The sequence below is a fragment of the Microcaecilia unicolor genome, chromosome 10, assembly GCF_901765095.1.
Source record: "Microcaecilia unicolor chromosome 10, aMicUni1.1, whole genome shotgun sequence".
Taxonomy (NCBI): Eukaryota; Metazoa; Chordata; class Amphibia; order Gymnophiona; family Siphonopidae; genus Microcaecilia; species Microcaecilia unicolor.
In genome coordinates, this window is record NC_044040.1 from 126791275 (window position 1) to 126815062 (window position 23788).

General features: G+C 48.9%; 1 protein-coding gene across 1 annotated transcript in view; it reads left to right on the top strand.

Moving 5' to 3' along the window:
- KLHL6 (kelch like family member 6) overlaps nt 1-23788 on the top strand; it is a 453247-nt gene that overhangs the window by 249635 nt on the left and 179824 nt on the right. Inside the window, 1 exon segment of the mRNA XM_030216961.1 lies at nt 10435-10884. Within this exon segment, the coding sequence (XP_030072821.1) occupies nt 10435-10884 (450 nt within the window).

Sequence of the window (23788 nt, forward strand, 5' to 3'; positions counted from 1 at the left end):
GGGGCAGAGGCGAGCCCAAAGGGCAGCACACAATACTGAAAGTGCCGTGCGCCCAGGCGGAATCTGAGATACTGTCTGTGAGCTGGCAGTATCGGGATGTGAGTGTATGCATCCTTTAAATCCAGGGAACATAGCCAATCGTTTTTCTGAATCATTGGCAGAAGGGTGCCCAAGGAAAGCATCCTGAACTTTTCTTTGACCAGGAATTTGTTCAGGCCTCTCAGGTCTAGGATGGGACGCATCCCCCCTGTTTTCTTTTCCACAAGGAAGTACCTGGAATAGAATCCTGCCCTTCCTGCCCGGGTGGTACGGGCTCGACCGCATTGGCGCTGAGAAGGGCGGAGAGTTCCTCTGCAAGTACATGCTTGTGATGGGAGCTGAAGGATTGAGCTCCGGAGGACAATTTGTGGCAGGGAGGCCAAATTCAGGGCGTATCCGCACCGCACTATTTGGAGAACCCACTGGTCGGAGGTTATGAGAGGCCACCTTTGGTGAAAAAATTTTAACCTCCCTCCGACCGGCAGATCGTCCGGTACGGACACTTTGAGGGTGGCTATGTTCCCGTGGATCCAGTCAAAAGCCCGTCCCCGGCTTTTGCTGTGGAGGCGCAGGGGGCTGCTTAGGCGCAGGCTGTTGACGAGAACGAGCGTGCTGGGGCTGTCCCTGTGCCTGTCGAGGCCTTCGGGCCGGCTGGGTGTACCTACGCCTTGCAAAGGAATAGGGCGCAGCCTGCCGGGCCCGGGAAAAACGTCCACCTGCTGAGGTGGATGCTGAAGGCGCCCGGTGGGAGAGCTTGTCGAGGGCGGTTTCCCGCTGATGCAGTTGGTCCACCAGCTGCTCGACCTTCTCACCAAAAATGTTATCCCCCCGGCAAGGGACGTCGGCCGGTCTCTGCTGGGTGCGGTTGTCCAGGTCAGAGGCACGCAGCCATGAGAGCCTGCGCATCACTATACCTTGGGCCGCAGCACGAGATGCCACGTCACAGGTGTCATAGATACCCCTGGACAGGAATTTTCTGCACGCCTTCAGCTGCCTGACCACCTCCTGATAAGGCCTGGACTGCTCCGGCGGGAGCTTGTCGACCAGGTCCGCCAGTTGCTTCACATTGTTCCGCATGTGGATGCTCGTATAGAGCTGGTATGACTGGATGCGGGTCACAAGCATGGAGGATTGGTAGGCCTTCCTCCCAAACGAGTCCAGAGTGCGAGACTCCCGCCCCGGGGGCGCCGAGGCGGTATCCCTCGAACTCCGTGCCCTCTTGAGAGCAGAATCCACGACCGCCGAGTCATGGGGCAATTGTGGCCGCATTAACTCTGGGTCCGAGTGGATCCTGTACTGGGACTCTGCTTTCTTGGGGATGGTGGGATTAGTTAATGGTCGCATCCAGTTCCGAAGCAGTGTCTCCTTGAAGACATTGTGCAGCGGTACCGTGGTGGACTCTCTAGGTGGTGATGGATAGTCGAGGACCTTGAGCATCTCAGCCCTCGGCTCATCCACAGAGACCACGGGAAAGGGAATGCAAATAGACATATCCGCACAAAGGAGGCAAAAGAGAGACTCTCAGGGGGCGAGAGCTTTCTCTCTGGTGAAGGCGTGGGGTCCGAGGGGAGACCCGCAGACTCCTCTGAGGAGAAATATCTGGGGTCCTCCTCTTCCCCCCACGAGGCCTCTTCCTCGGTATCGGACATGAGCTCATGTAGCTGAGTCCGGAACCGGGCCCGGCTCGACGTCGAGGCACCAGGGCCTTGGTGTCGTCGAGCGGTGGACTCCCGCGCCGACGGGGACGAAGCTCCCTCCATCGACGTCGATGGGGACTCCACCTGCGTGGCGGTTGAGACCGGCGCCGCAAGCGGCGTCGGCGTCGACGGCCTCGGCACCGGGCTAGAGCTCGCCGGCGCCACAGTCATCGGCGCCGGCACAGCCTGGCGCATCAGCCCTTCCAGGATCCCCGGAAGGATGGCTCGGAGGCACTCGTCCAGGCCCGCTGTCGGGAAAGACGTGGGGGCCGGTAGAGGCATCGGTGCCGGAAGCTGCTCGGGTCCAGGAGACTGCACCGAAGTGCTAGGACCCTGACGTGGCGGTACCTCCACCACCGAGGGGGAACCTCTCCTCTCGACGCGGACGCTTCGGCGTCGACTCCTCTCCGGTACCGAGAGCCGGATGCGTCGAGGGCGACCGGTGACGGTGCTTCTTTGCCTTCTTACGGTGCCCGTCACCGGTGCGGGTGGTATGGAGGAGGAGGAGGTCGATCCCCCTCGGTCCCGAGGACCGGGTCAGACAGGGTTCGGTCCCGAGGGCCACGGGCTGAAGGAGTGACCGGGGCCGACTGCCCACGCGGTCTCTCACCTCTACCCTCACCGGAGGACCGGCGGGCCGACGGGACCTGTTCTCCTGGGGTCGATGCCATCGATGCCAATTTTTCGGGCATCGATACCGGTACCGAAGGACCGGGCGTCGATACCGATGCCGTCGAATTCGACGTCGAGGGGCCGGCGCAAGTTCCAAAAAGACGGTCCCAAAGAACTTGCCTCACAACCTGAGTCCGTTTCCGGAGAACGAGACACAGGGAACACGACTTGATATTGTGCTCCGGCCCGAGGCACTGGAGGCACCAAGCGTGGGTGTCGGTCTGCGAGATCGGCTGGCCGCACCGACCACACTTCTTAAATCCACTCGGGACCTTCGAGGACATCGACGGAAAAATCGCGTCGGCGAAGTTAAAGTCGTCGATGGTGGCGGAAATCACACCTCGAAAAAATAAATCGATCGCGCGGCCACAAGGCCGCAACGCGACGCCCTTGCTAGAAACGAGGGAAAAAGGAACGCGTGCTCTTTTTTTTTTTTTAAAGAAAAGAAACTGGGGCACGCGGTAACCAAAAAACTAAACAAAACTAAACAAAATCGCGTAAACGCGACGGTCTTTCCGGGGCTGCGAAGGGAGAGCAGCGACGGCACGACTCTCCTCAGGCGCGGAAAAGAAAAGACTGGCGGGAACGGTCACGCACGAGCGGGAAGACGGCCGCGCATGCGCGGTGGGCGTGCCCCGCGTGCGGACCGCCCGCGAAGCTTCTTCCGGTTGGTGGGGGCTGCCGCGGACGTCACCCAGTCGTGAGAACAAGCAGCCTGCTTGTCCTCGGAGAACAACTGCTCCAGGGACATGCATACTGTTGTGATGGAGCTAGGTATGGCATTTGAGGCTGGCATACAGGCTGGAAAAAAAAGTTGTTTAAGTTGTTTTTGTTATGGTGGGAGGGTGTTAGTGACCACTGGGGGAGTCAGGGGTGGTGATCCCCAATTTCCTCCGGTGGTCATGTGGTCATTTAGGGCACTCTTTTGGGACTTGTTCGTGAAAAAAAAGGGTCCAACACAAACAACCCAAATTCACGCTAAAAACGCCTTTGTTTTTTTTTGATTATCGGTCGAAGGCACCCATCTCTTCTCGGCCGATAAACATGCCCCAGTCCCGCCTTCACCACGCCTCCAACATGCCCCCGTCAACTTTGCCCGGTTCCGCGACAGATTGCAGTTGAAGACGCCCAAATCTACTTTCGATTATACCGATTTGGGCGCCTTTACGAGATGGACGCCTATCTCCCGATTTGGGTCGAAATCTGGGTGCCCATCGCTTTTGAAAATAAGGCTGCTGATTTACTATGGTCTCTTTTGCAACTTCACTATCGGGATACCCTTTTCTTCCCTGTTTTGGTAATATCTTTAAAAGATACCTTATTCTGAACCTTGCAGTTTTGAGTGACTGTCGGCCTTCCCCCAGTTTCTAGTTTAAAAGCTGTTCTACCTCCTTTTTAAATGCCGATGCCAGCAGCCTGGTCCCACCCTGGTTAAGGTGGAGCTCATCCTTTCGGAATAGGCTCCCCCTTCACCAGAATGATGCCCAGTTCCTAACAAATCTAAAACCCTCCTCCCTGCACCATCGTCTCATCCATGCATTGAGACTTCGGAGCTCTGCTTGTCTCTTGGGCCCTGCTCGTGGAATGGGTAACACTTTAGAACATACTACCCTAGAGGTTCTGGATTTGAGCTTTCTACCTAAGAGCCTAAATTTGGCTTCTAGAACATCCCTCCCAGATTTTCCAATGTCATTGGTACCCACATGTACTAAGACAGCCAGCTCCTCCCCAGCACTATCTAACATCCTATCTAGGTGATGCATGAGGTCTGCCAACTTTGCACCAGGCAGGCAAGTGACCAATCCTCATATCCACCAGCCACCCAGCTATCTATATGCCTAATAATCGAATCACCAACTACAACAGCCGTACTAACCCTTCTCACCTGGGCAGTAGCTCATGGAGACTCATCTTCGGTGCAAGAGGATATTGCATTCCCCGGTGTGCTGGTCCTGTCTACAGGATTACTTCCAGCCTCATCAGGGTGATGCTCTCCTTTTGGAATGCCTCCCTCCTCCAAGGCAGCACAGGGGCTGCCAGATTGGAGGTGGGAATTCTCTACAACATCCCTGTAGACCTACTCTATGTACCTCTCTGTCTCCCTCAGCTCCTCCAAGTCTGCTACTCTAGCCTCAAGAGAATGGACTCGCTCTCTGAAAGCTAGGAGCTCTTTGCATCGGCACAATCCCAGTTATATTCTAGTGGAATTTGAAAGTTAAATCAACTGGAAATTCTTTGATAAGACTGTATCAGTTCTGGTCATACCTAGAAAACGTTTTTGATACAGCACTTGGCTGACTCACTGGGATTTATAATCCCACCCACCCCAGGGTTTTCCAGTCATAAATAGACAAGCGAAAACTCATTAACTTTAATCCTCAGTCACACACAAGAAATCTTGCGGACTGTTAACCCCATCATAGTACACCTGTTCATACCCATTTCAACCAGTCAGGATGACTTTTATTCTCTGTATTGTGGTGCTTTAATTTCAAGGCGAATCATCTGGAGACTTAAGGCTTGTCCTATCTGTCTTCAGCTCGCTAGTTTAAAACAGGAACTCAGTAAAGTAAAGCAGGAATTGGATGTACTTAAAACAGCTTCTAGGACTGCACAAAATCATACTGCACAGAATCATACCAAATTCTCACCACTGCCTCAAAGGATAAAACCACCTAAGAATACATGGTTCACAGTAGGCTCAGGCAGACTTCATTATGTGGCACAGAAGCATCCGCCCTCACAAGTGTTGCCCCTACAGAATTCTTTTGCTCCATTACAGCACTGTGATGTTCCTGATAATAGAACTGAGGCGGAAGAAAAAGCAATGAAGGTGGAACAAAAAGATATGAAGGTACAAAAAGAGAAAAGACACCCCCAAATCACTAATGTTGAAACACATACCAGGAAATGTACATGGAAAGCGATGACCACAAATGCTTGCAGTCTAAGCAATAAAGTTCATGATCTTCAAGTCCTAATGTTGGAGGCAGACTTGGACGTTGTTGTAATCACGGAGATGTGGCTCAATGGTTCCCATGAATGGGATGCAAACATACCAGGCTATAATCTATTTAGGAAGGATACAGATGGTCGTAAAGGTGGAGGAGTAGCTCTGTATGTGAGAAATGATATCGCAGCAACTGAAATGACAGGGGCCTGGGGAAAGGAAGAAGCGATATGGATCACCTTAAAAAGAGATGATAGAACCTCTGTCCACGTGGGTGTTGTCTACAGACCTCTGACACAATTGGAGGAATTAGATAAAGATCTGACCACAGATATTCAAAAGTTGGGAAAGAAGAGAGATGTGCTGTTGCTGGGAGATTTCAATCTGCTGGATGTAGATTGGAAGGTTCCATCTGCAGAATCGGAAAGAAGTAGAGAGATAGTGGATGCTTTCCAAAGTGCTCTGCTCAGACAAATGGTGACGGAACCCATGAGGGAGAGAGCGACGCTGGATCTGGTGCTCACAAATGGGGATAGTGTGTCAAATGTCCGAGTATGTGCCCACCTGGGCATCAGTGACCATCAAACGGTTTGGTTTGATATGACAGCTGAAGTGGAGGGCGGCCACTCAAAACTCAAATCCCTGGATTTCAAGCATGCTGACTTTAGTAAAATGGGGGAATACCTGAAGAAGGAGCTGATGGGCTGGGAGGACGTACAAGAAGTGGAAGGGCATTGGTCCAGGCCGAAAGAAACTATAAATAGGGCCACAAACCTTTATGTAAGGAGAGTAAATAAAAGCAAGAGAAAAAGAAAACCGATATGGTTCTCCAAGCAAGTGGCTGAGAAAATAACGGCTAAAGAGTTGGCATTCCAGAAATACAGAAAAACTCAAGAAGAACACGGAGAGGAATACTGGATGAAACTGAAAGAAGCCAAGAGAGAGGTACGTCTGGCGAAAGCGCAAGCGGAAGGACAAATGGCTAGAAAGGTAAGGAGGGGTGACAAAAATTTCTTCAGATATATTAGTGAAAGGAAAATGACTAAAAAGGGAATTGTGAGACTGAAAGATGCTGCGAACCGCTTTGTAGATAATGATGAAGAAAAAGCAAATTTGCTAAATAGATACTTTGTTCTGTTTTAACTGAAGAAAATCCTGGAGAAGGACCGCGATTGACTGGCAAAAGTACATATGAGAATGGAGTGGATATAGCACTGTTCACGGAAGAGAGTGTATATGAACAACTAGGAAACCTAAAGGTGGACAAAGCCATGGGACTGGACGGGATCCACCCCAGGATATTGAGGGAGCTCAGAGAGGTTCTGGTGGGTCCTCTTAAAGATTTATTTAATAAATCCTTGGAGACGGGAGAGGTTCCATGGGATTGGAGAATGGTGGATGTGGTCCCTCTTCACAAAAGTGGTGATAGGGAAGAAGCTGGAAACTACAGGCCGGTAAGCCTCACTTCAGTTATTGGAAAAGTAATGGAAGCGATGCTGAAGGAAAGGATAGTGAATTTCCTAGAAGCCAATAAGTTGCAAGATCCGAGACAATATGGTTTTACCAAAGGGAAATCGTGCCAAACAAATCTCATTCAATTCTTTGGCTGGGTGACCGGAGAATTGAATCAGGGACGAGCTATAGACGTAATCTACTTAGATTTCAGCAAAGCTTTTGACACGGTTTCCCACAGGAGGCTCTTAAATAAACTAGACAGGCTGAAGATAGGACCTGACGTAGTGAACTGGATTAGCAACTGGTTGATGGACAAACGCCAGAGGCTGGTGGTTAATGGAATTCGCTTGGATGAGGGAAAGGTGAGTAATGGAGTGCCTCAGGGATCGGTGCTGGGGCCGATTCTGTTCAATATATTTGTGAGTGACATTGCCGAAGGGTTAGAAGGTAAAGTTTGCCTTTTTACGGACGATACTAAGATTTGTAACAGAGTGGACACCCGGGAGGGAGTGGAAAACATGAAAAAGGATCTGTGGAAGCTAGAATAATGATCTAAGGTTTGGCAATTAAAATTCAATGCGAAGAAATGCAAAGTGATACACTTAGGGAGTAGAAATCCACGGGAGACGTATGTGTTAGGCGGTTAGAGTCTGATATGTACGGATGGGAAGAGGGATCTTGGGATGATAGTATCCGAGGATCTGAAGGTGACGAAACAGTGCGACAAGGCGGTGGCCATAACCAGAAAGTTGCTAGGCTGTATAGAGAGAGGTGTGACCAGAAGAAGAAAGGAAATGTTGATGCCCCTGTATAAGTTGCTGGTGAGGCCCCACCTGGAGTATTGTATTCAGTTTTGGAGGCTGTAACTTGCTAAGGATGTAAAAACAATTCTTTGCATCACTTCAAGAAAAGCTACGAGAATGGTATGGGATTTGTGTTACAAGATGTATGAGGAGAGACTTCCTGACCTGAACATGTATACCCTGGAGGAAAGGAGAAACAGGGGTGATATGATACAGACGTTCAAATATTTGAAAGATATTAATCCGCAAACAAACCTTTTCCGGAGATTGGATGGCGGTAGAACTAGAGGACATGAAATGAGATTGAAGGGGAGCAGACTCAAGAAAAATGTCAGTAAGTACTTTTTCACGGAGAGAGTGGTGGATGCTTGGAATGCCCTCCCGCGGGAGGTGGTGGAGATGAAAATGGTAACAGAATTCAAAAATGCGTGGGATAAACATAAAGGAATCCTGTTCAGAAGGAAGGGATCCTCAGATGTTTAGCGGGGATTGGGTGGCAGAGCCGGTGGGGGGGGGGGGGGGGGGCGTGGCTGGTGGTTGTGAGGCAGGGCTAGTGGTGGGCAGACTTCTATGGTCTGTACCGTGAGGATGGCAGATACTAATCAAGGTCAGGTATACACAAAAGGTAGCACATATGAGTTTATCTTGTTGGGCAGACTGGATGGACCATGCAGGTCCTTCTCTGCCATCATCTAGTATGTTACTATCCAGCTCATTTTCGAAAGTGATCGCCGGCCATTTTACAACACAAATTGGGAGATGGCCGGCGATCTCCTGAAACCGGCCAAATCGGTATAATCGAAAGCCGATTTTGGCTGGTGCCAACTGCTTTCCGTCGCGGAGCCGGTGAAACATCAAGGGGGCGTGTCGGTAGGGTAGTGAAGGAAGGACGGGGGCGGGATGGGGGCGTGCTCATGAGATGGCTGGCTTCGCCTGATATTGAAAAAAAAAAGCCAGGCTAGACGAGCATTTCGCCGGCTTTACTTGGTCCCTTTTTTTTCACGACCAAGATTCAAAAAGGAGCCCCAACTGACCAAATGACCACCAGAGGGAATCGGGGATGACCTCCCCTTACTCCCCCAGTGGTCACCAACCCCCTCCCACCCAAAACAAAAACAAAAAAAACTTTTTTGCCAGCCTCTATGCCAGCCTCAAATGTCATACCCAGCTCCCTGATAGCAGTATGCAAGTCCCTGGAGCAGGTTTTAGTGGGTGCAGTGCACTTCAGACAGGTGGACCCAGGCCCACCCCCCCTACCTGTTACACTTGTGGTGGTAAATGGGAGCCCTCCAAACTCACCCAAAACCCACTGTACCCACATGTAGGTGCCCCCTTCACCCCTTAGGGCTATGGTAATGGTGTAGAGTTGTGGGGAGTGGGTTTGGGGGGGGGGGGGATTTGGGGGGCTAAACAACCAAGGGAAGGCAGCTATGCACCTGGGAGCTATTTTTATTTTTAATTTTTAGAAGTGCCCCCTAGGTTGCCCGGTTGGTGTCCTGGCATGTGAGGGGGGCCAGTGCACTACAAATGCCAGCTCCTCCCATGACCAAATGCCTTGGATTTGGCCGGGTTTGAGATCGCTGGCATTATTTTCCATTATGGCCGAAAACCGATGCCGGCCATCTCAAACCCGGCAAGCTCTGACATTTGGCCAGGCCCAACCGTATTAGCGAAGAAACATCTTTTTCTAAAATACGGTTGGCTCCGCCCACTTACGGCGCCGGCCCCGGAGATGGCTGCCCATAGAGATGGGTGGCGCCGTTCGATTATGCCCCTCTATGTTACTATGTTATTATATGATAGCTCCCCAAATGGGAGATAATTATACATTTGACACTCAATGCAAAAGACTGGATAGCACCCCTTTTGTTGCTGGACTACTGTCTTCATCTTAGTATTATAGAGCTGTTTAATTAAAACTTCTTAAGGTGCTAGGAATATAGAATAATATAATGAGCCTTTTGACTGTTGTAATTTGTAATTTATTTAGGGTTTGCTTCTTAGAAACTAATTAAATGTAATTCAGACTCTAATGAAAATTGAAAATTCCCCTCTTATTGTCATAATTAGAATAATTGATAATGAAGGAAGAGTTTAGCTAAGGGTGGGTGGGAATGAGGACTGAACTGGGCCCTTCTGTGCTTTCTGGAGACTATCTGTTAATGCTGTGGCAGAAACTTCAAGTTTTAAAACTATGGAGAAAGGGATGCTTGCTTGCTTTTTTATTTTAAAATTCTAACTGTGTTTATCAATATCCTACAGTTCCTCTTTTAAACCCTAATCTTTAAGTTACCATGCTCAGAATAAAATAATGTCACTTACCCACAGAGATGTCCTCTTCTCTCAAAACTTCTCCCAACCACAATTCACACTTCTCTGACTTTCTTATATATCATCATCCTTCTTTATTTTCCTAGGCTTTGTTTCAGTTGTCTATATGTTATTATTATTATATATGTTCATTTTATAATTTACAAAGAGCATTTGCTTGACTGTATCTTGTGGAATATAAGTCTGATAAAAAATAAATATATACCCTCTCTGCCATGCAATCACTCACCTATTCACAATCCTTTCTCCTCCTCTCCTGACTCCCTTCTATTACCCACACCCATTCACCACCCATTCTTATCTCTTCCCCCCATTAATTTCCTCACTCTCTTCCCTTACCCTTTTCTTCTCCCATGCTCTGTACCCCTCAGTTTTTTTCTTCCCCTCCTACACACTCCTCCTATTTCCTGAAGAGTATGGATTATGAATAATAATCATTCATTTCTGTATGCAGTGATTATAATGAATTTTTATTCTGTCTGTGTAGTTCGTTCAGATGGTAGATGTCTGTGCTAGCTTCCTCACTGAAGCCCTTCTCCCAGAAAACTGTATTGGGATCTTGAGGCTGGCTGACACTCACTGCTTGGATACACTGAAGCATCAGGTTCAGAACTACATTATCCAGAATTTTCCTCAGGTAGTGACACAAGAGGAGTTTCTGGAGCTGCCACTGGAGGCCCTCAGCCAGATTCTACAGAGCGATGATCTCTATGTAACTGAGGAGGCTCAGGTATTTGAGACTGTAATGAACTGGGTGCGCTATAAGCACTTTGAAAGAACTGAGGATCTAGGCTGCATTCTACAATATGTTCGCTTTCCTCTGTTGGACCCCTGGTACTTTGTGGAAACAGTAGAAGCAGATGATATGATAAGAAGGTGCCCCAATGTCTTCCCCCTTCTCCAAGAAGCCAGAAGGTATCACCTCTGTGGAAATGAGGTGGGTACAGAAAACACATTACAGCAAGTTTAAAAATGTCAGCATATACATTATTGTATCACTGATGATGCTATAAGCTAATCTATTTATGATACGCAGAACAACAATGGGCGAGTACATATTACTAGATATTGGTTATATATTACTGTCAGCAATGTCAAACTCCTATCTTGTACTTTAGTGTTTGGGTCAAAGGGTCAGATTTTTGAGACCACTGCTGACAGGCGAGAAAATGGCTCCTTTCTGATGGCAAAGAATCTGAAACTTTTATCCAGGGTAAGTTAGATCTGGGGGTGGGATATCATAAAGTGCCTGGAAAGTCCCAAGTTGTTTTAGGAAAGTAATGAGGCTCATTTTATGGAAAGATTTGTTGAGAGCCTGGAAGGGCCTGTTTTTGAATGTGGCCATTGGACATCGGGAGGGTAATTTTATAATGGGACGTCTAGTTTAAGAGGGTAAGTAGGCATCTACATAAGTGCTATTTTTTAAAGATATGTGAAGCCCTAGTTTAGAAAGGATGTGGAGAGGGGAACTCATAGAGACATACGTAAGAACTGCCATACTGGGTTAGACCAGGGGTTCTCAACCCAGTCCTCGGGATATACCCAGCCAGACAAATTTTCAGGATATCCACAATGAATATGCATGAGAGAGATTTGTATACAATGGAGGCAGTGCATGAAAATCTCTCTCATGCATATTCATTGTGGGTATCTTAAAAAACCTGACTGGCTTGGTGTGTCTTGAGGACTGGGTTGAGAACCCCTGGGTTAGACTAAAGGTCCATCTAGCCCAGTATCTTGCTTCTAACTGTGGCCAAGCTAGGGCACAAGTATCTGGTAGAATCCAAAAAAGTTGCAAAGTTCTATGCTACCTATCCCCAGAGATAAGCAGTAACTTTCCCCAGGTCTACCTTAATAATTGCTGTAGGGCACTAATCTCTTTAGCTTTTCCTCATGAGAGATTTATTCCAACCTCTTGATCACTTTGATTGTCCTTCTCTTTACTTTTTCTAGCTCTGCTATAACATTTTTTTGTTACATTTGTACCCCACACTTTCCCACTCATAGCAGGTTCAATGTGGTTTACATATTATATATAGGTACTTATTTATACCTGGGGCAATGGAGGGTTGACTTGCCCAGAGTCACAAGGAACTGGCTGTGCCTGCAGTGGGAACTGAACCCAGTTCCCCAGGACCAAAGTCCACCATGTTAACCACTAGGCCACTCCTCCACTCTTGAGATGTAGTAACCAAAATTGCACACAATACTCAACGTACAGGCACATCATGGAACAATACAGAGGTATTATATTTCTTGTTTTATTTTCTATTCAGTTCCTAATAATTCCTAACCTTACGTTTGCTCTTTTGGCCACTGCCACACACTGAGGAGAAGATTTGATTGCATTGTCCATAATAATACCTAGTTCTTTTTCATGGGCGGTGACTCCTAGCATCATGTAACTAAAACTTGGGTTATTTTTCCCAATGTGCATCACTTTGTTCTGGACTACATTAAATTCCATCTGCCATTTGGATGCCCAGTCATCCATTCTAATTATATCTTCCTACAATTTCTCACAGTATGCACATGATTTAACACTGTGAATATTTTGCATCATCTGCAAGTTTGATCATCTCACTCTTTGTTCCCATTTCCTGATCATTTAAAATATGTTGAAACCACTGGTATCTTACAGAACCCTGGCATTCCACCCTCCTTCATTGAAAGAATTGCCCATTTAACCCTACTGTCTGTTTTTTTAAATCTTTTAACCAGTTCCAAATCCATATTAAAAGATTACCTCCTATTTCATAGCATAGCGGAGATTGGGTGGCGACGCTGGTAATTGGGAAACAAAACGGGAACTGGGCAGACTTCTACGGTCTACGCCCTGATCTTGACTCAATAGATAGGGATGGGCTGGAGTGTAAATTTTAAGGGGCTTCGATGTTAGCTTCAGAACTTAGTACAAGAAAAGTACTGGGCAGACTTCTATGGTCTATGCCCTGAGGAAGGCAAGGAAAATCAAACTCGGGTATAAAGTATCACATACCATGTAAAATGAGATTATCTTGTTGGGCAGACTGGATGGACCATACAGCAGTGGCGTAGCCAGTCTTGACATTTTGGGTGGGCCCAGAGCTAATATGGGTGGGCACTATGTATATATAGGTGTGAGTAGTTTTTTGGGGGGGATCCTAAATAATTTTTAATAAACAGTCTGCCCAACAGCTGTCCTACAGCAACATAAACCACATACATATTCAGAACCTATGTTGCAAACCTTAAAACCACCAGTTCTGAACACTCAAATACCAATAAAAGCACCTTTAAAAAAAGCAATAGCAATACGTGTCCCATTGGCAAAGCCAGACTGATATAGATCCCCACAAACACCACATGCCAGCAGAATCTCTTACCTTGGTCACATACAGAACACAGATCAACCATCATTAATTGCAGAATAAAGGACCAAAAATTTGAATTTGTCCTGTAGCCCAGCATCAGCCATACCCTTCCCTTCCCCATCACTTCATCCTTGTAGCCCACCATTGGCCCTACCCCCCATCTATCCTTATAGCCCAGTATCAGCCATACTCTTCTCTTCCTACCCTCCCATCTCTCCCTGTAGCCCAGCATCAGCCCTACCTTTCCCTTTATACCCCCCATCTCTCCCTGTAGCCTAGCATCAGTTCTAACTTCCTTTTATACCCTCCGCCCAATCAGGAATCTGCCCTACCCTTCCCTATCCCCCCACTTCTCCTAGTAGCCTTAGTCCCACCTGCCCCAGGCATGGCCCCATTCTCCCTCCTGCCCCCTTCTCAGACCCCAGACCCCTTCTCCTATCTGAGTTCCTCCCCTCCCCTCCCAGACCCCATCCCCTTCTCCCATCTGAGTCCGTCCCCTCCCCTCCCAGACCCCTTTTCCGTCCCTTTCAACCATCTGAGCCCCTCCTCTCCCCACCCCACCCCACCCCGACCCCTTCTCCCATCTGAGCCCCCCTCCCTGACTCAGTCCCCACCTGCCTACCAGCTCCGTCGACGGGGAGAGATGACCCTCTTCTGCCACCGACACCCAGCCTTAAAAAAGAAAACGGAAGAAGCGCCTCGCGTCTGACCTGCTCTGCACGGCTAAGGCAAACAAATCGCCTCATCGCGTCGGCCCTTCAATCACTGTGTCCCGCCCTCTGATGTAACTTCCTATTTCCGCGAGGGTGGGACACAGTGATTGAAGGGCCGATGCGACGAGGCAATTTGTTTGCCTTAGCAGCGCAGAGCAGGTCAGATGCGAGGCGCTTCTTCTGTTTTCTTTTTTAAGGCTGGGTGTCGGGTGGCAGAAGAGGGTCATCTCTCCCCGTCGATGAAGTTGGTAGGCAGGTGGGGACTGCGGCGCCAGTGGGGCTGGGTGGACGTTGGTTGGGCGGGCCTGGAGGGAAAGTGGCTGGGCCTGGGCCCATCCAGGCCCGCCCGTGGCTATGCCCCTGCTGTACAGGTCTTTATTGTAATATATGGTAAGATATATTAAATGTTTTTGCCTGGGGCTCCGTGGGGGGCTGTTCCATGGTTTTGGTGGATGGTGCTGGCTGGAAAAGGTTTAAATTTAGTTCTGGAATTTTTATAGAGTTAGGTGAAGAAAGTGTGAGATGTTTCTTAAATATGTTTTCTTTTTTCTTTTTTTTTTTTTTACAAAAGAATAAACCATGATTAGGTGGGGATTGTACTATAAAATGTTTCTTGCTGTTTTGGGTACAGGTTAGGTTAAAATTGACTTTAAAATTCTCTATATAGTAAGTTTTGCATTAACTTTTTCTGGGGGGAAGGGGAAGCAACCTGAAGAGATTTTAAACCAAATAGGAAAAAAAACAGTCTTTAGCTGACAAGCTGATTGGTTGAGGGATGTCAGATGTTCATCTAGGGGGAGTGAGTTGGTAGGGAGACTGCTGAGCTGGAGAAGAGAGCAGGCTGAGCACGGAGAGTGAGAGAAAAAAACGTTTGCTGGGCGTGTGAAATGTAAGAGAACAAGTATAGATTTTATGGGTTTAAAGTGAAATAAGTGATTGGAAAAGCAATTAAGACCCAGGCTTATGTGTGCCAGTTTGAAAGTGAGCTGAGGTGAGTGTGAATGGTGTTCCAGTGATAGCACTGAATTTCAAGAGATAAACAGTGATTTACCATTTTAGGGTGAGAGAGGCTGTGATTTGTGGTGGGAATTGTACTAAATGAGAAAGCCTATAAGGGTGTCAGGAAAAAGGGTGTAAGGATTTAAAGTGTGACGGGGGGGGGGGGGGGGGGGGGGTTGAAGGTGAATTTGATATTTGGAAAAATTAACTTTTAGGCTGTGTCTGTGGGAAAGGTGTGTTGTTTGTGAGAGTTCTGAGTTCAGTACAGGGTTTGGGATCAGGCTGTAGGTTAAGGAATATACAGCACTGCTTCTTTTTGAGTGTGCTGTATTTTCAAAATAGATCTGATAGCTATAAAGGGAAATGTTATGTTTTTATGTGAAGTCTGTGAGATGGAATGTTGAATCACCATTTGAATATGGAATGGGTTACTGTGTGAGATCCCTGAATGCAGTGCAGAGCCTTCTGCAGTATTATAGAATAGGGAATCAACAGTGATAAATAGGTTTTGGAGTGAGAAATCCTTAAATGTATTTGGTTTTGATTAGAGAGTGTGGCCACAGTATTGAGAACTGATTAAATGTCACCAGAGAGGAGTCAGTGCCTGGACTAACACAGGGAGTTCAGGGTTTTGCCTCCATTTATTTTCTTTATAAGTGAGATTTAGGAAGAAGAGATCGGTGAATTATCCTCTGCAGGATTTCCGGCTGAGCTCCAACGCAAGAAAGAAATCACCAAATCAATTCAAACACAGCTAAGTGACATTTGCAAAGGGTGTTGAAAGACATATAATTTTTTTGTTGGTTTACAACATTTTAAGGGAAAACTAAAGAATAGAACAACATCAAACATATAAATGGCAAGTGACCGACTCACCTGCAAATGCGCAGTAGAGACTTCCCTCTCTGTCCCACCCCCGCGTCAAGACGTGATGATGGAACAGAGAGGGAAACTGCACTGAGGAGTGCACCACACGGAAGGGAAGGGAAGGAACCGCCGAGGTTGCTACCGCTCCCCCCCAGGTCATCGCTACCGCTTCTCCCCCCCCCCCGAGGTCGCCGCCGGCCCCCCTCCACCCGGGCCGGGCCCTCTCTTCTCCATTGAACTTACAGCGCCGAAACAGCAGCAGGCAGATCAGCTCCCGTCGACCTTCCTTCCCTGCCTGTGTCCTGCCCTCGCCGACGTTACGTCACACGAGGGTGGGACACAGGCAGGGAAGGAAGGCCGACGGGAGGCAATCTGCCTGCTGCAGTTTCGGAGGTGAGGTGCTGTACGTTTAATGGAGAGGAGAGGGCCCGGCCCGGGTTGAGGGGGGCGGCAGTGACCCCGGGGGGGGGGAGCGGTAGTGGCGACCTCGGGGGGGAGGGAGGGGAGGGCAGGAGAAATGCTGGACATGGGAGGTCTCAGAAGGAGGGGGCCTTGGAGCTGGGAGTGAGGAGGGGCCTTGGAACTGGGAGGGAGGGCGGGGGCCTTGGAGCTGGGAGGGGAGGGGGAGGGGAGGGGGCCTTGGAGCTGGCAGGGAGGGACAGAGGGCTTTGGAGCTAGCAGGGAAGGAGGGAGGATGCTGGACATGGGAGGTCAGAAGGAGGGGGCCTTGGAGCTGGGAGGGAATGGGGCCTTGGAACTGGGAGGGAGGGTGGGGGGCCTTGGAGTTGGGAGGAGGGGAGGGGGGAGGGTCTAGGGCCTTGGAGCTGGGAGGGAGGGATGGAGGGGAGCCTTGGAGCTGGGAGGAGGGGGGCCTTGGAGCTGGGAGGGAGGGACAGAGGGCCTTGGAGCTGGCAGGGAAGGAGGGAGGGAGGGCGGGGGACCTTGCAGCTGGGAGAAGAGGGGGAGGGAATGGGGCCTTGGAGCTGGGAGGGAGTTAGACATCAAAATAGAACATACCAATACTCGCCCGTTTTAACGGGCTTAACGGTTAGTCAAATATAAAAAATCCATGGTTTCCTGACTACCAAGGCTGCATTCTTGATGGGAGGGTTTTTCTTTTCTTCTGAAGGAAAAGAATCTCTAATTATGGAATGTAAAGTATTTAAGCTTAGTAATAATTCCAGTAATATACTCAAAAGGATTAAAGAAAAGAATGAATTGTCAACATAATAGGAATAAGTGACATACCTTTTTTTAACAAACAGATTCAAGAAAAATAAACAACATTATCCCCAACAATGAAATTCAGGTGCTCCATATACAAAGCTTTTGGTAAAACAGAGACAGTACAATTATTTATTTTTTCTTTTTACAGGATGCTAGGAAGCAGTCTTGGGCTGCTTAGTGTTAGTGATCTCATAATTTCCTATATCTTGTAATAACTTCTAACATGATGCAGCAGTTAATTTCCCATCAAATCCAAACTTCTTTTTCCATTTCTTTAAATACAATACAGTATCGGGACTACGTTTATGCATAACTTAGGGTCTTCATAAAGGATCCCTTGCTTTGGAGTTCTCGTAAAACACAACACAGACATGCACACATGACAAGCTTACAACATAAATTTCTCATAGCTATGAAACTATCGGTTCAGGAATTTCAAATTCCTACCAACTCTCTGTCTTGTCTGGGAAGAAGGTGAGCCCTTAGGTCCCGCGAGGCCCCGAAGGACCTCAGAGGACAGCCGTGCAACCCCAAGTCTTCACCCGCGGCGACTGCCGTTCACCGGGGGTTGAGCCCCCAGCTGCAGGCAGCCAACGGGACTTCCAGAACCGCGAGGTTGACGGTCTGACCCAGCACTGGAACTGGGAGCGGGGAGAGCAGGTGGAAAATCAGAGATGTCCAGGAACAGGCAGCAGGTCAAGGTAGGCGGCTATCAGAGTCGTCCAAAAACAGGCAACAAGTCAGGGCAGGCAGCTATCAGTGTTGTCCAGTAACAGTCCAAAGGTCAAACCAGGAAAACAAGGGAACACACAGAGAACAGGAGCACACGAAGACTGGCCTCGGGAAACAGAACCTGAAGCAACGTCCTGTGTCAGCCCCGCTCCTTAAATACTGTCAGCATTCAACCGCCCAGCCCCAGCCGACATGGCCGGCCAATCGGAACCCGGCTACTGAAGAAATCCCTCTGGTTGGTTCCGTCCGGCCTCTCAGGCGGAGCTACAGCACCGGCATCCCAATCTGGTTCCTCTGAGGTGGAGCTTCGGGTTCCCGCGCCCGAATATGGAGAAGACGCCGGCCATTGCGTCCTCAGCGCATCTTCCCTGCTAGTGCAAAGCGCGGACTCCGTAGCCGGCGACTGAGAGCCTGGAAGCCGCGTTCACCGGCCTACGGGCCCAGCCGCGGACAGGGCGGCTATCGCTGTGACGGGGTCCTGGCTCTTGGCCGCAGTTCTAGAAAAGGCCGGCCACCGCTGCAAGGAATACCGGCTCGGCCCCGACTGTACTCGGGATAGGCGGCCATCCGGGGAACCGTTGGGTAAGTCCTCTCTGGCTGCGGATCTCTCCTCCCGGCCCTTGCTTCCCGCAGAGGAGCAGCCTGAGGGAGTGAAGGATGTGACACTCTCTCTCTCTTTTTACGTGCACATGGAGTTATTTTATTCCTGTAGTCTTCTCACACTGACTATGGACTCTGAGTGGGTCCCAGACCACAGACCTCTTCTATAGCAGCCCCAGACAAAAAGAAAAGTCCGTACTGTTTTACAAGCAGGTCCCAGACCGTGAACATTTTCTTATACTATAGCAACTCCAGGTTGAAAAAGGGCCCTCACTCTAAATCTCAATTACTAATTTAAAAGACACACTAATTCAAAAGACAAGCAAGACACCACAGTACCTAATAGGTCCAATTGAGATTTGTGATACACAGACAAGAAAACCGTCACTCTTCCAAGTGTCAGAAGACCTGGCCCCTGTTGACAGGCAATATTTAGCCTGGGGGACTTTGACTGAAAGGATTTATTCAAAATCCAAGTGCACACAGCTCCGAGCCTGACACAAGGAAAGAGATATTGGTTCCGGAGCTCGAAGGACCAAGCTGTTAAAAGAATTCTAATTAACATACTCACGAATACCATCAGACCAAGTCAGGTTTAAGCATTTTTATTTACTTGCAAGGAGACAGATCCAACTGCAGTCAGAAGGTTGTCTGACTCAAAATTCCTCCCCCCAGCTCTTTTAAGTTTTTCTACGTGCAGGGACACAAAGGAAGCTTAGTGCCTGTGTGTCTGTCAACACAATCACATTTAACATGTTACATTTCTAGGCTACTAGTCAGCTTGTGTGGCTCCCAAGCATAGCTAGGCACATTCCATTCTACTTGTAATGTTCATGTACAAGGTCAGAGAATCTACATTTCAGAGGGTCTACATTTATTTTAGAAATTGTAAGAATGATTAACTCTATACTAGCAAAACCCTATGTTGGCAAGACATTTTTTCTACACCAATCAATACCTCTTAAATTGGGACAATAGATGCAAGAATATACTTGACACAATAGCACCATTACAAACAAGAACATCGTGAAGACATAACTCACTACCTTGGTTTAATGATGAACTAAAAAAACTAAAACCTTGTAAGAAGACTTGAAAGAGCATGGAAAAAAATGAAAGATGAATGCTCATTTAATGCATGGAAACAAATTCTAAGAAGGTACAAATATACAATCAGACAAACTAAGAGGTCATATTACAGATCCAAAATTGAGCCAGATTATAAAGATATATATAAGCTATTCCAATTTGTACATAATCTTCTTGATACCACACCGGTTACCACAACTAATACAGATACCCCATCAGCAAATGAATTAGCTACTTACTTTCACGAGAAAATTATTAAGCTACGATCCACCTTACCACTTAACTCCACCGACTATGAAAAATGCATTAACTGTTTGGACCCAGTCATCGACGAATATCCAGCAGACCGAATTTGGACAAATTTCGATTTACTAATGGAGAAAATAGTCACTCAAGTGATCAACAAATTCACCAAGTCCCATTGCAAATTAGGCACGTGCCCCAGTTGCTTAATAAAATCTGCCCCACAACGTTTCATAACAGATCTCACCAAACCATATTCTTCCTGTTGCGGATTCCCTGACAACTTCTGGGAGTCATAATTGACCGAAACCTTACTCTAGAGAGTCACGCGAAAAATGTAACAAAGAAGATGTTCTGTGTAATGTGGAAGCTTAAAAGAGTGAAACCTTTCTTCCCAAGGGAGGTATTCTGCAATTTGGTGCAATCACTAGTATTAAGCCACTTGGACTATTGTAATTCCATCTATGCTGGATGTAAAACCCAAATCATTAAGAAACTCCAGACAGCCCAAACACTGCAGCCAGACTCATATTTGAAAAGTGAAATTTGAAAGTGCAAACCCTCAGAGAAAATTACACTGGCTCCCACTAAAGAGACGAATTACATCAAAATCGCACCTGGTTCATAAAATCATTCATGGAGAGGCCCCAAATTATATGTCAGACCTTATAGACCTACCAGCAAGGAACACAACAAGTTTTTCAGACACTTTCTTAAACCTCCATTACCCCAATTGTAGAGGACTCAAATACAAATTGGTTTATGCATTCAGCTTCTCCTACATTTGCACGCAACAATGGAATGCACTACCGAATACTATAAAAACAATATATGATCTGACAGCCTTCCGGAAGCTACCAAAGACTAACCTGTTCAAAGAAACTTACAAAAAGAATCCTTCATAAAAGTCTTAACATTAAAATTGTACCAGAAGAGCCCAACATTGAACTTTTTTAATTTGACTACTTTAACCACATTGTTATTATTGAATGTTATACTTTATCCTTGATATCACATACCTGATATGAATTATTTACTTATTTACTTCTAATTTACTTGATACTTTATGTACCTTAATTGTAATAATACTCTGTACTTCTCATTCCGTTAATGGCAATCGCCATAATGTAAGCCACATTGAGCCTGCAAAGAGGTGGGAAAATGTGGGATACAAACAGTGGTGTGCTGGAGCCGGCTGTTAAATTTTCTTCCGACTTGCGAACCGGTTGTTAAAAAGCACGAGCCGGCTCTCCTCCCTTCCTCCCTCCCTCAGGATCCGGTCCCTCACCGACCTGACTCTGAGTCACCCTGCCTTGTCCTTCGAATTCTTCGGGGCAGGCAGTTTTGCCTGCCCGCTGCCAGCGCTGACTTTCCCCCACTGCCGGTTCGCACTTTAAAAATGGCCACCGAGACTTCCAGAGGTGGCCTCGCGAGACTTCTGTTGAAGTCTTGGAGGCCTCCCTTGTAAGTCTCGGTGGCCATTTTGAAGCGCAATCCGGCAGCGGGGGAGAGTCAGCGCTGGCAGCGGGCAGGCAAGACTGCCTGCCCCGAAGAATTCGAAGGACAAGGCAGGGTGACTCAGAGTCAGGTCGGTGAGGGACCAGATCCGGAGGGAGGGAGAATTTGCTGAACAACTCGGGAGGGGGTGGCAGGGGAGAGAAGGGAGTCGCTGGGCATGGGTGGATGGATGGAGGGAGGGGAGAGAAGGGTCGCTGGGTATGGGTGCATGCAGGGCAGGGGAGAGGAGGGTCACTGCTGGACATGGGTGGATGGAGGGCAGGGGAACGGAGGGTCACTGGGTATGGGTGCATTCAGGGCAGGGGAGAGGAGGGTCGCTGGGTATGGGTGCATGCAGGGCAGGGGAGAGGAGGGTCACCATAGGCGTAGTTTGACTGTTTCATTTGGGGGGGCAAAAAATGGGCGGAGCATATTAGCATATCATTTGCATATATACATATGCAAATGAATATGCTAATATGGAGGAAGGAAATGAAATTTACAGGCAAAATATCACAGATGCACATTTCAAAAAGCTGACACATTTCAATTAATAAATTATGAATAAAATAAACTTTTATTTACCTTTGTTGTCTGATCATGTAGTTTTTCTATTCGCTTTGATCCCAGTGTCTTCTGTTTTATGCAGTGTCTTCTTTCCAGTAGGCTTCCCTCTGCTCCCCACCCTCCCAGTCCCATCCATCTCTTGCTCCTTCCCTCTGCTCCCCACCCCTCCCAGTCCCATCCACCTTCTGTTCCTTCCCTCTGCTCACCATCCCTCCATCCCATCCATCTTCTGCTCCTTCCCTCTGCTGTGCCTGACCTCTCCCAATCCCATCCATCTCCTGGTCCATCCCTCTGCTCCCCACCCCTCGCAGTCCCATCCATCTCTTGCTCCTTCCCTCTGCTCCCCACCCCTCCCAGTCCCAACCATCTCTTGCTCCTTCCCGCTGCTCCCCACCCCTCCCAGTCCCATCCATCTCCTGCTCCTTCCCTCTGCTCACCTCCTTTCCCAGTCCAATCCAATTCCTGGTCCTTCCCTCTGCTCCCCACCCACCCCTCCCAGTCCCATCCATCTCTTGCTCCTTCCCTCTGCTCCCCACCCCTCCCAGTCCTTCCCTCTGCTCACCATCCCTCCATCCCATCCATCTCTTGCTCCTTCCCTCTGCTGTGCCTGACCTCTCCAAATCCCATCCATCTCCTGGTCCATCCCTCTGCTCCCCACCCCTCGCAGTCCCATCCATCTTCTGTTCCTTCCCTCTGCTCACCTCCTTTCCCAGTCCAATCCAATTCCTGGTCCTTCCCTCTGCTCCCCACCCACCCCTCCCAGTCCCATCCATCTCTTGCTCCTTCCCTCTGCTCCCCACCCCTCCCAGTCCCATCCATCTCCTGCTCCTTCCCTCTGCTCCCCACCCCTCCCAGTCCCATCCATCTTCTGTTCCTTCCCTCTGCTCACCATCCCTCCGTCCCATCCATCTCTTGCTCCTTCCCTCTGCTGTGCCTGACCTCTCCAAATCCCATCCATCTCCTGGTCCATCCCTCTGCTCTCCACCCTCCCAGTCCCATCCATCTCTTGCTCCTTCCCTCTGCTTCCCACCCCTCCCAGTCCCATCCATCTCCTGCTCCTTCCCTCTGACCTCCTTTCCCAGTCCAGTCCAATCCAATTCCTGGTCCTTCCCTCTGCTCCCCACCCACCCTTCCCAGTCCCATCCATCTCTTACTCCTTCCCTCTGCTTCCCACCCCTCCCAGTCCCATCCATCTCCTGCTCCTTCCCTCTGACCTCCTTTCCCAGTCCAGTCCAGTCCAATCCAATTCCTGGTCCTTCCCTCTGCTCCCCACCCACCCCTCCCAGTCCCATCCATCTCTTACTCCTTCCCTCTGCTCTCCACCCTCCCAGTCCCATCCATCTCCTGCTCCTTCCCTCTGCTCACCTCCTTTCCCAGTCCAATCCAATTCCTGGTCCTTCCCTCTGCTCCCCACCCACCCCTCCCAGTCCCATCCATCTCTTACTCCTTCCCTCTGCTCCCCACCCACCCACCCACCCCTCCCAGTCCCATCCATCTCTTACTCCTTCCCTCTGCTCTCCACCCTCCCAGTCCCATTCATCTTCCCTCTGCTGCCCCCCCCCCCCACCCGCGAGGTCCAGGATCGTGACTCCGTTTACCCCCTCTCTTCCTCCCTCCCTCCGGTGCAGGCAGCAGTCTTCTTCAGCCTTTCTGTGTTCCTGGCAGCGGTAGCGACGTACACGCTGCCTTCGGTCTGCCCCGGAAGCCTTCTCTTCAAGTTCCTGTTCCCACCTATGCGGGAACAGGAACTTGAAGAGAAGGCTTCGGGGCAGAGCTGAAGGCAGCGTGTACGTCGCTACCGCTGCCAGGAACAAGAAAGGCTTAGAGAAGATTGGTGCTGCCTGCGCCGGAGGGTAGGAAGAGAGGGGGTAGATAGACACGCTCGTCTCCGTCCGCTTCGCTGCTTCCCTGCCCTCTCTGTCTGCGTCCCGCCCGAAAGGAAATGACATCAGAG